General features: G+C 34.0%; 1 protein-coding gene across 1 annotated transcript; it reads left to right on the plus strand.

The window, feature by feature from the left end:
- The first annotated feature begins 5,237 nt into the window (after positions 1 to 5,237).
- Positions 5,238 to 6,409, plus strand: LOC122076075. Its single transcript, XM_042641360.1, has 2 exons — positions 5,238 to 5,443; positions 5,783 to 6,409. The coding sequence occupies exon 2, from the start codon at positions 5,897 to 5,899 to the stop codon at positions 6,338 to 6,340; it is 444 nt and encodes a 147-aa protein (XP_042497294.1). The 5' UTR covers positions 5,238 to 5,443; positions 5,783 to 5,896; the 3' UTR covers positions 6,341 to 6,409.
- The last annotated feature ends 5,384 nt before the right edge of the window (positions 6,410 to 11,793 follow it).

Raw genomic sequence — 11,793 nt, forward strand, 5'->3', positions numbered from 1 at the left:
AGAGAGAGAGAGAGAGAGAGAGAGAGAGAGAGAGAATACCTAGATTGAATGTGCTTCATATTAAAAAGAAGTTATATTAAGACAACACAATTCTAAAATCAAAAACAGAAAAAAAAAAAACTATAAAAACTATACATGATTACAAGAATACCATTTGCAGATGATGACTCTGAATATGCCCAAAGAAGAGAAAAATAAACCGACAAAGCGAAAATATTCTAATCTAATATTCATTTATTTAAATAGATAATAAATAAATAAATAAATAAATTGAATTAAGAAAACAAAAGATTACAAAAATTCCTCTAAACGTATATAAAATAAAAACCTTAATTCAGAATAAATTATCCTAAAGATATGTGATGAAAATAGACTATATCAACCCTATCAGTATGCTTAAATATCCATACAAAATTCATAGAGAGATGTGCCAAAAATTAGGCAATATGCTAAATCTAAACTAAAATGCAAACTATGCATGTCAAAATTAAAAGCAAACAGGCCTATATTATCATGATTCAACCTTTAAATTTGAATTTTATAAACTTGGATAAAAATAAAGTGGAAAATGACTAAAAAAAAACCCTACTAAGTGTAATATGCTGCATAGAAACAAAATATGATTAATAGTATAAAATAAAAAATTAATACATGAGAACTTTAAAAGACTGAAATAAGAATCAAAATCAAAATTTATTATTATTTAATGGAAACTAAAAAAATTAAATATGACTCAAGAACATAAAATATATAACTTCTACAACTTCCCGGGGACATGATTAATACATGGAAAAGGTCTACTCTTTAGATTTTCATTTATTCGGAAAAATTAGTGGTCTAATTATCAAATTACATATATACCCCAACTTAGAAACGTTCTAAAAGTATCAAAGAAAATCAAGGGTTTCAAATTAAATTAACTTGTATGTTTTAAGAACACCTATAGAGAGTATAGAGGTATCATTAAGACAACATACTTTAAAGTTTAGAGTATAGGTGTAAATATTGTAGTCCCTAGAAAGTTAATCTGCCATGTACTAGGGAAAAGAATGGTGTTGAATAAATATATGAATATATTAAAGATATGTATGAAGGTGTGATGAATAGTGTGAGAATTGTGGGCGGTCAAGGAAGTGAATTATCAATTATAATTGGGTTACATCAAAGATTGACTTAATTTAAACATTTATTTGTTTGCGCTTATTATTGATGATTTAACCGCAAACATTCAAAACAAGGTTCCATGATTAATGCAAAGTTGGAGTAATAGGATTCAACATTAGAATGAAGAAGTTTTAAGATAAGTAGAACAAAGAACGGAATATATAATTTGTAACTTTAGTCATACAAATAGATAATGAAGTGGTGAAAATTTGGGTGGGGGGGCGGAGAGAGAGAGAGAGAGATAGAGAGACTGCAAAGTGATTATTTTAGATTATTGGGGTCAATCATAAATATAAAAAAATAATAATAATGTGACAATAGAGGACCATGTTTCACAGAGAATTAAATTGGGTGACTAAAGTAGAAAGATATTGTGTAACCAAAAATTATATAAGACTACCATACGACCGGCAATATGTATGGGACAGAATGTTAGGCAATTGAAAAGTATCATATAGATAAGCTATGTGTAGTAGAGATGAGGATGTTGAGATAGCAAAACTAGGGGGTAAACTAAACAACGACCATATTAGAGCTGATTTGGGAGTTATTCTGATGCATGATAAGCTCTGAGAAAGTCGTTTACGATGGTATGATCATATTCAATGGAAACCTTGAGATGCACCAATAATTAAGACCCGTTCTTTCTTGTTGTTTTCTGTGGGTCAGTGTCTTTTTAGTGACCTCCGAGGGGGAGTAGACATTCGCCTAGTGTTCTTCCTCCGGGATCTTCAGGCGGTAGATTCCTCGGACTGGGGTTGGGGCCGTCCATGCATACCTCTTGCGGACCCTAGACCTATTGTCATATGGAGACCGAGGTCTCAAGGGAGCGGGCTTCATTCTTTAGGTAATTTTCCTTCTTGTACTTATTCTCTTTCATTCATTTGGATTGCACTTCCTCACTTTGACCTTTTAAAACAGCCTTGGTGCTTTAAGCACTTGGGGACTATAGCTCCCAACATGTATAGTTTAGGTACTGTTCCCGATATGACCTTGAATAGAGCTTAGTGTATTTTTTAAGTTATTATTGTGTTCATCTTCTTTAACTTTCTTTTTACCTTTTTTTTTTTTTTTTTTTTTTTGTTATGGATTTATATAGCCAACCCCATTTAATTGAGATAAGGCTGAGTAATTATTGTCGTTGTTGTATAAATAGAGTAGTCCATCTTAATAAGTATGGCCGAATGGGTCATCAAGAATTTAAAAAAAAAAATCTTACATTTCTAATAAATAAATTATTTTAAAATAAGTATATTTTTTAATATTTATTTATATAGTAATATATTGGAAAAATAGTTTTTTGTGGAGGAATCTAATCTTACATCCCGACACATTGAGGCAAAATGATAGACCTGCCCCAAAAATAGAAAATGATATTTATGTGAATACCTTCTCTTACATTTCTTTTAACTCTCAAATAAGTGTGAGAACTGCACTCACTCCAGAGGAAACACTTCTCCTAATATATTTTTAGACTGAAACTCGGCAAACGTCTTAACCAAACAAAGGCCGGCAATGATAATGAATTGACAAAATTTTAATGCTATGCTGCAACTGCCTAATGGCTGAGAAAAAAAATCTAATAAACATCGAAGAATAATTTAATAAAAAATAAAAACATTTACGAAACGGCAAGATTCCATTTTGTAGTGTCCTCCATGTCATTGTCTTAGAACCGCCCTTCACTCAATTTTGAGGATTTGATGTGGTGTTCCACATTTATTTCTTTTCAGGATATGTTTGGTTGCGAAAAAAAAAATCAAAAAACAGATAATTAAAAAAAGAAAAGTATATACATTTTCTGAGATCAGAGTCATCAGACTACTATGTAATCTACCCTTTAAAGACTATCCTACCTGCCACATAAACAGTGTCATTATCTATAAGTTTAAATATTATATCCACATGTTGATAAGAGGAATATATTAAGGAAGTAATTGCCCAAAAGAATACGACATACCTTTGGCAGCCATTCCCTTGTGTGAGCCACTTAATTAGATCTATTTGATTTATCCAAACTTCTTTTTTGAACCCTTTTTGGCCTTTGTGTAATATCTATCTTCCAAAACATTCCCTGCAAACCCATGATTCATCGAGACGAAGCAAAATTTTGATTTGAGAAACATACTAGTACTCCGACGACTAGAATATGGGTAATGACATCAGCATCACAAATAAGCATAGGATAAGCCACATGAGGCATTGGATGATACTCAGTTGATGACACATGACAAAAATCGAGAGGTAAATTACAAAGAGTAGAACCATCAAAGATGCTAGAATATGCAATACATTTATAGATAAGACCTAAAGTCATAAAAGGGGAGAATGAATCCAAAATTTTTGAAGACACGTTTGTTTCGAAAAAACATCCATTTGTTACATGTTGTAATGGCTGAGATAGGTAAAAGTCTAGATTTGTTTCTTGATATGTTTGGAGACATACAATGATAGAAACAAAAGCTAAACAATTTCATTTATTTCCATTTTACACATTTTCTCTTCATGGTCCCTTAAGGCACAAACCGAAACCTTAGGCGTGAATAAAAATTTATTCCCCTTCAAAAAATAAAAAAATGGAATGCATTGCTCGCTTAGAGAAAAAATAATAGTGACACTATCAATATTATATTGAGATTGGTTCTATAATATAAAGTAAAATTATTTTTCATTTATTTTAAAGTTAATTAAAATTTTTATATTAGATTCTTCAAAGATTGATGTATACGTGTAGACTTTAATGCAGTATTTTTTTCCATTTTTTATTTTATTTTATTATAAATATTATTATTTTTAGGAAAGAAAGAACATGTCAATCTAAAAGAATAAAAACTCATAAATCTTTGGTTGTCTTGGGCTACCCTAAGGATTATGTAACCCCAAACAAAACAATATTATCATCAACTTATTGGGTTGATTTTCATTTGGAGTATTGCAATCCAAAAATCAAATCAAATCGCATCGAAAATCGGATAAACTCAAAACTAAACCAAAATCGACTCAAAACTCAAATTGAAATCAAACCAAATTTTCCTTATTAATTCGATTTCGATTTCGATTTCAACATTTCCACATCGAAACCAATTCAACCTAGATTGACCCGTTGACACCATGGTTTTAAGTATTAGTATCGTATTTGTTGTATCAGTTGTATTTTATTGATATCTATTGAGACCGTTCCTCAATCCTTGATGGATCCGGATCGGTTACTCATAACGTTTCAGGGGTAAAAAAGAATAAAAAAATCATACTTGTTTTAAAAATTAAACGATAAAAGTGATTGATACCAACTGATCCTGTCCGATACCGATCCGATATCGGTGAGTGCTAAATCCTTGGTTGATACCCCTAAAGAAAACAGTCCCTGTTTCTCTCTCGTGTGAGGAAGAGGTATTCCGTATCTTATTCTCCGGACTAGTCCGTACTTTTCAGTCAAAGCTATAATGAATATTACACAGAGAGAGAGAGAGAGAGAGGAATCAGAAACAAACAAAAGAAAGCCTACAAGATGCCACGTTTCTCCAGCACAGTTAATCTATTATCGTCTTACCAATCTTCCTTCCTTTCGCTTTCTTTGTCCCCCCTTGGGCCCACTCTCTCTCCCTCTCTCTAACTCTAACTCTTAACTCCCTGAGAGGTTTTTGCCGTTTTCGCCGTGACCAAAAGTCTCTTTTGCCAACTCATCCTCCTGATCGGTCTTATCATTAAATATTATTATTTAATTATAACCATATATTCCAAACTCTTTAAAAAATAAATTAATTAAAAATATAAATAAATATATTCTATTCCTTCTATAAAATATCCTCACACACCCACCAACTTTCCGATATTTACGTACACACGGATCCCAATCCGATTACATGTCGGTCTTCCTTATTAAGGAGAGATGTTGTTTTCATTTACGTCAGATCGGTATCTAGTTACCCTTAACCACAGTTGCTGTACCACGTGGATTTGCCAAGTCCTCAAAATGCAGTTGATGCTGACTCATTTACGTTTCCAACTGCCATTTAATTATAAATTAATCAGGCGTCCTTTTGTTCTATATATATCTTTCGTCCAATTTTGTGTGCTCAGTGTTCCAGGGGAATTCCAGCCAGAAAGAGTATCCAAATTTCCCCGTTTCACTCTCTCTCTCTATTATCTCTCGAGGGTTTATTTCATATACAGAGTTCACACGCGAAGGAACTACAAGTGGAGAAATCCGAACCAGTAAAATCCAGAGTTTTCCGGCGAAGGAAGCGACGGAATCCGGCGATTTCGGGAATATAAGAGGGTAAGATTTGGATCAGGAAATAGTCTTGAGTAGAGGACCTTCACTTGGCTTGGAGGAGAGTACTTCCATTCTCTCTCTTCCCTTTATTGCCGGAGAAAGAGGGATTAAAGATTAACAACACTTCCATTTTCAATTTCTAAATCTTCTCTGTTTCGTCCTTCCTCTGTTGAGTATCGTTTTCTAATTCAGGAATCGGAAATCAGAAAGTTGTTTACTTAATCGGCCATCGGAATGAGTCCGATGGTTGATTCTTTTCAAGATTCGAGGCTTTTTAGTCTCTTTTTAATCTTCAATAAAGAAGGAATTTAATCTTCTTTTCATTTTTCTTTCAAATTGCAGGAGAATCTGTTCATCCGTCCATCCGTCCTTTTCATCTTTTGCATTTTTTTTTCTTTTCCTGATTCAAAGTTTTCCGTTACCCTCGGATTGATCCTCTTGGGTCAACTCGAAGAGATGACTCGTCAGATCGTGCTCCGCCGCGAACCACTTCTGGCGAACGAGAATCAGAAGATGAGGTTCGCCGAGGTCGCCGGAGGGACCACCGCAGATTGCGCCGCCGTATGCTGTTGCTTCCCTTGTGGACTTGTGAACCTGCTAATCCTAGCCACGTATAAATTGCCTAAGGGGCTATGTAGGAAAGCAGCGTTGAAGTTGAAAAACAAGAATAAGCAGAAGAAGGGACAGAGCATGAAGAACGGTCTATTGCCGCGTACGTGTGGATTCGACGATACAGAGTCGCAGGTACACCCAGTTTCGGTGGATTTGAGGCCTTTGGATAACTCCGATGAGGATGACACGACGGCGAAGAAGGTTCTAGAGTTGGAGAAGGAGATGTGGGACCGGTTCTATGGTGCTGGTTTCTGGAGAAGTCCTTCCCAGAGGGATATTACGGGTTAGGTAATAGAGAGACTGAATTTTGTAAGAAACGGTTTAAACAATTTTAATAACTCAATCATTGTTTCTCTCTTTCTCTTCCTTTGTGCCTGTTTTGCGTGAATATGTGTTTGAAAATTGAAATAGTTGATCTTATCTTTTCTCATTTTCAATGCAAAAACCAAACAAAACTTTAGATTCTTTGGGTTCATTTGGGGATTAATTTGATTTTGATTACTTATGAGATTTTGGATTGGCGTTTAGTTCTCTGTGTCATTAGGGTTTAGAGTGTAGATTACGTTTGGGTGTTCATAAATGTAGAAGCAAGTTTTCTTTTTTCCTTAATGGAGAAACTCCTAATACAAATCCCCTTTAATTTTACAATGTTTATATCTAATGCATGCAAATTTTGTGTCATGGTTCACGTAGATGGTGAAAATAATAATTTCACGCAATGGGTAATTCTATGTGTAAATTTATAACTATCTTATAAATAGGTATTTAGACACCCTCTCTCTGTTGGGTGGGAATAATTTCACATCGATGAGTGAAGGGAGAAATTCTTGACTTATAAATAGGGATCAACGCTTTCAATGTAAGATGTGTTTTGAAAACCATGCAGATGTACTACATGAGTTCAGGGCAGACCCCTTTGCTTTGTATTGTAACTAACTAGGCTATACTAATGTATATATTGTGTTGATACCTTTTGCTTCGTATTGTAGCTAGTAACTAGGCTATATTCATGTATGTATTGTGTTGATAATTATTTAATATGTATGTAAAGTGTTACGATCTTAGAAGAACTTAACCTCATAAATTTTCGTGGAAAACTGACGTAGGGTCAGCCCTTATAAACTGATATGGGATCACAACACAAAGCTAATATTTGCATGAGATGGGTAAGCCTTAAGTTAAAAGCTAAAACTAGGGTATTCATTAAGCAGGAAGTAAGACCCTTTAGGGGGGATGTCTGGTCTAATCGTGGTCAGACTAGCAGCAGCAGCCAAGTGCATGGATCGATCCAGTCCAAACCCTAAATGTTATCCTGTGAGACCCACACCCAGTCACGCACCCACAGTGTGACTTAATGGTCAGGCGGCCCTGGTGGTGACCGAGTGACGATAGAGAAAGAGAGAGAGAGAGAGAGGAGTCAGGACTCATGAGGTAGAAGACTTGTGTGAAAGAAGCCAAGGCAGGCAGGGAAGCAGTGAAATCCACATGCACCCTCACCTTTTTGATTCGATGCTGAGTGGGTTTTGTTGCCATATGATCGAAACAGTGAGACATGCACGTCTCTCTCTTTCTCTATCTCTGTCTCTGCCTCTGCGTGCGTGTGGGAAGGGCCCTTTGTCACTGTCAAGTGTCATGTGGGGGCACTTCACTTCATAGCTGCCAACTGCATTTTAGTTCATGACTCTGGAAGAAACTGGATTCTACGAAATCATCTCTGTCTCTGTCTCTGTCTCTGTCTCTGTCTCTCTCTCTCTTAAAAGCATCATTAGTCAACAAGAGATCATGTTTTTGAATGAGTCAAAATAAATAACACGAAAACCATATAATTGGAGAATGTGGGTCAGGTTCTTGTATAAGGATTATTTTCGTACAAGTTGATCTACACAAATGGAATTTACTATAGAATTGGTTGTCGCATAGATTCTATTTATACAAATCAATTTCGTACAAAAATAGTTCTCTAACGAAAACTTGATTTCTCCTCATCATTGGGATCTTCGGTTCAAGTTTAATTGTACTCCTTACCTTGTTTGTATTTGAAACCATAAAATAAAGAATTATATGTTTTGAGATACAAGTATCTTCAACAAATATATTCCCTCACATCATATTGTTTTATTTTCCATGTTTCTTTATGTATATATGATTTGTATTTGAGAGCTCGTAATTGTCTATTTATTCAGTAATTTTCCATTCAAATTAAGCTTTCATTAGATCATACTTGAGATTAAATCATTTCTAAAGGGAGTGGGTAGGAGGTGTAGGTACTCTTTTTTTTCTTTGGGAGGAGAGGGAGGGGGGAGGGAATGTAAAATCTTGGCAATATCACAAAATATCTATTCATATGTTGCAGTTGTAATGTAGAGGATCGATGTGGCCAATCTGATCCATTGGTTTAATAAATCATCCTATGCTTTGGTCATATGTTAAATTTTTATGGTGAAAGTCAATCATATATTTTGATTTTTTATTATATGCTCATCTTTTTTTTTTTAAGCATCTTATACATTACAATGCTATATGAGACTTTAAACTATAACTACTATAGAGAGGAAGGGGGAAGAGGGAGAATAAGAAGTCAAACCCATGAGCTCATAGATTTCCTACAATCTATTTTTGCAATACCAACCAATTTCGCTAGCAATTGTCTTCCTCCATGACTTAAAAGATAAAGTTATGCTCTTAATTTTGACTGAAATTAAATCAGCATATTGTTTGTCATGGCTAAGTTTTCATAATATCAATAAAATACTAAAAAATGTTTGAAAAGTTAATTTTTTTTATTTGAAAAACTAGGCTAGTGAAAGAAAAAGAGCTTTAGTGGATCATATAGACCACCAAATTGTAGAGATCATGGGAGAAGTCTTACAAATTCTCCTCTTTTGTCAATGTTGGAAATTTAACCCACCAGAGTAGTGTTATTTTGAATTGATATAAAAAAGCAAACAATTTCGGTGGTAATCCAAAGTCATTTCTTGACATATCAATCCTTATTTTATTAAATGTCTCTTAAAAAAAAAGTCTATTCAATATACGTGGATCTCGCATGTGTGAGGTTTGGGAGATGAGAGTCACACAATCTTATCTCCAAGAATGTGGAGAGGTTGTTTAAACTGCCTGACCACTAATGCAACAGTCACACCTTACTGTTGGATTAAGTGCGCTCCTTATTGTATTAAATGTTTATTCAATATAAATGAATTTCAAAATATCTTTTTTTTTTTTAATCCTTTTTTCTTTTTGGTTTTGCTTTTGCTTGACTGTTTGTTTTGTAGCTCATGAGTCTTGCTTTTGGGCCAAGCACTTTTATGTGGGATGTTTAGTCTCAAGTTAGAAGTGGATAAGGGACTAGAGCTTTTGAAAGGAAGTCTTCTTCCTCCCATGGGCTAGCAGAGTGGGTTTTATAGAAACGCAACCCTAAAACAATGCAGAAGATAATGGAAAAATATAACAAATAATGCACATAGATTTACGAGGTTCGGTAACGTTGCCTACGTCCCCGGTGAAATGAGATCCTGTTTCACTATTAAGGAAAATAGGGTTACAGCACTCGTCCCTCACACCTTTCAGTATTACTTGCATTATAGAGAAGTAAGTCATCGCTACAAATATATAGCGAGACCGCCGTCCTGCCTGTTGAGGCGCTGCACCAGTACTCCCTGGATTAAACTGTGATGGAATACAAGACATCGTACACCAACAGGTTTAGGGTTTTTCTCAAACATGCAAACTGAGTTGTGCTGTATATTAATATATTCTTTTTTATTCAAGTAAGGCAATCCCAATATTCAGGTTAGAATCTTTTAATCTAATCCATTGGAATCAAAAGTCATACCCACATCAAGTTTCCCTTCGAGGGACACTTCATCTTAGCAGTTGGATTGAAATCTTTTTAAGCCAGTCCGTTGAAACCAATAATCACACCTAGTCCATGGGATACTTACATCCTAGCTCTTTGATTGGAATCTTTAAATCCAATATATTGGAACCAGTGGACGCACCCATTCCATGGGGTGCCGTGAAAGAGTGTATAGTCATCTATAAATAAAGAAAATGAGTGCCTTCAAAAGTTCAGACAATTTCCTCTCTCTCTCTCTCTCTCTCTCTCTCTCTCTATATATATATATATATTGTTATGCTCCCCGTTACTGTAAAATACAATTTTTTTTTCTAAAATTTGCATGGCATCCACTGTAGCCTGAGCATAACTCCGATGTACTCGAAAGGCACATTAGACTAATTAAAGGATTGTAAGTTTGCTGCCGAAAGCCAGAGGTTGTTTGATCTTGGAGCTAGTTTTGCATGTCAACCTGATTGCACCAAAGGGGGCAAATACTAACTTCAGGGGAGTGGGATCAAGTGGCACGTCTTTCGATAAACATCTTGGAATATCAATTAAGTTCGACACATTCTCCTACCCATTTACTTCATCCAATAAAGTGATTATCATATAAAATCCATCCAAATTATACAAAAATTCTACTAGTTGGGAGAAATATAAAAGAAAAACAAAGTTAAATAATATAACATAAAACTACGTTTAAGAAAGAAATATTTGCTTTAATTAGACGTCTAAAAGTTTAAGTGTAAAATCATGAAAAATGCAGAAATATATATTATCTTTAAGAGTTTAAAAGTTTAAGTGAAAAATCATGAACAAATGCAAAATAAGTTTTTAGCGTTTTATTATTTCATTTTGTTTTGCTTTTATATTTCTCTCAGCCTTTGCACATGGGCTTTCCTGCTAGTAAAAATTGATAAAAAAAAAAAAAAAAAAAAATTTTTTTTTGATATGTTAAGGGAAATGTCTGAGTTGTACGTGTGTGAGTTTTCCAAATAAGGATTAGTTATGAGTTATGACTAAGTTAGCATTAAGCTAACCTAAAATCTATATTTAATAATAATAATAAAACTTATATAAAGCAACTTGAAGAGAAAATCTTATTGAAATATATTTCATTTTTATTTTTCCTACCTGTGCAAAACGCATGCTATAATGAAGAGATGAAATCCAGTTTCAACTGCCAATAAAATACATTTACTGAAATAAAGATATTTTAAAAATCTATATTTTAACAAAATTAATTAATTAAAAAGAGGCTCAGCAATAGAGGTGTTAAACAACGGGACCAAACCAACTTCTTTTAAATTATATTAATATAATTTAATAATAAATAATCATTCTAATGGACCTCCTATAGTTTGTTGGGGGAGGGAGAACCATATCGTTCTAAATCACAAGTAATGTTGTTTCAAGCTGTGACTCTTGCTTATTTGGTATTGGAGCATATTAGTATAATTCATTATTGTACAAGATTATCATTATCTTGTACAAATTTGCGGATCCAAAAAAGAGTAGAATAATCAAATGTTTTTCCACCAAAAAAATTTAAAGAATCTTCTTTATTTTTTGGTGGAGGGTGGGGATAGAAAAATAGAAGAATCAAATATCTAGGACAAGGAGGTTTGGGGATATTTTATGGACCTTGTGTGCCCCATCCCTTCAAGATTTCAATTCTAAACCATAGTTAAAGAGAATGACCCATATAACTACACTTTGAAAGCATTTGGAATCATATAGTTATATGGGTCATTCTCTTTAACTATGGTTCAGAACTGAAATCTTGAAGGGATGGGGCACACAAGATCTACAAAATATTGAGATTTAGAAGATGAAATGACAAATGTATGTTAAATAAATAGTGTGTCCAAATTTTTAAGATCATAGGTGAAAATCTAAG

The sequence above is a fragment of the Macadamia integrifolia genome, chromosome 4 (genome assembly GCF_013358625.1).
Source record: "Macadamia integrifolia cultivar HAES 741 chromosome 4, SCU_Mint_v3, whole genome shotgun sequence".
NCBI lineage: Eukaryota > Viridiplantae > Streptophyta > Magnoliopsida > Proteales > Proteaceae > Macadamia > Macadamia integrifolia.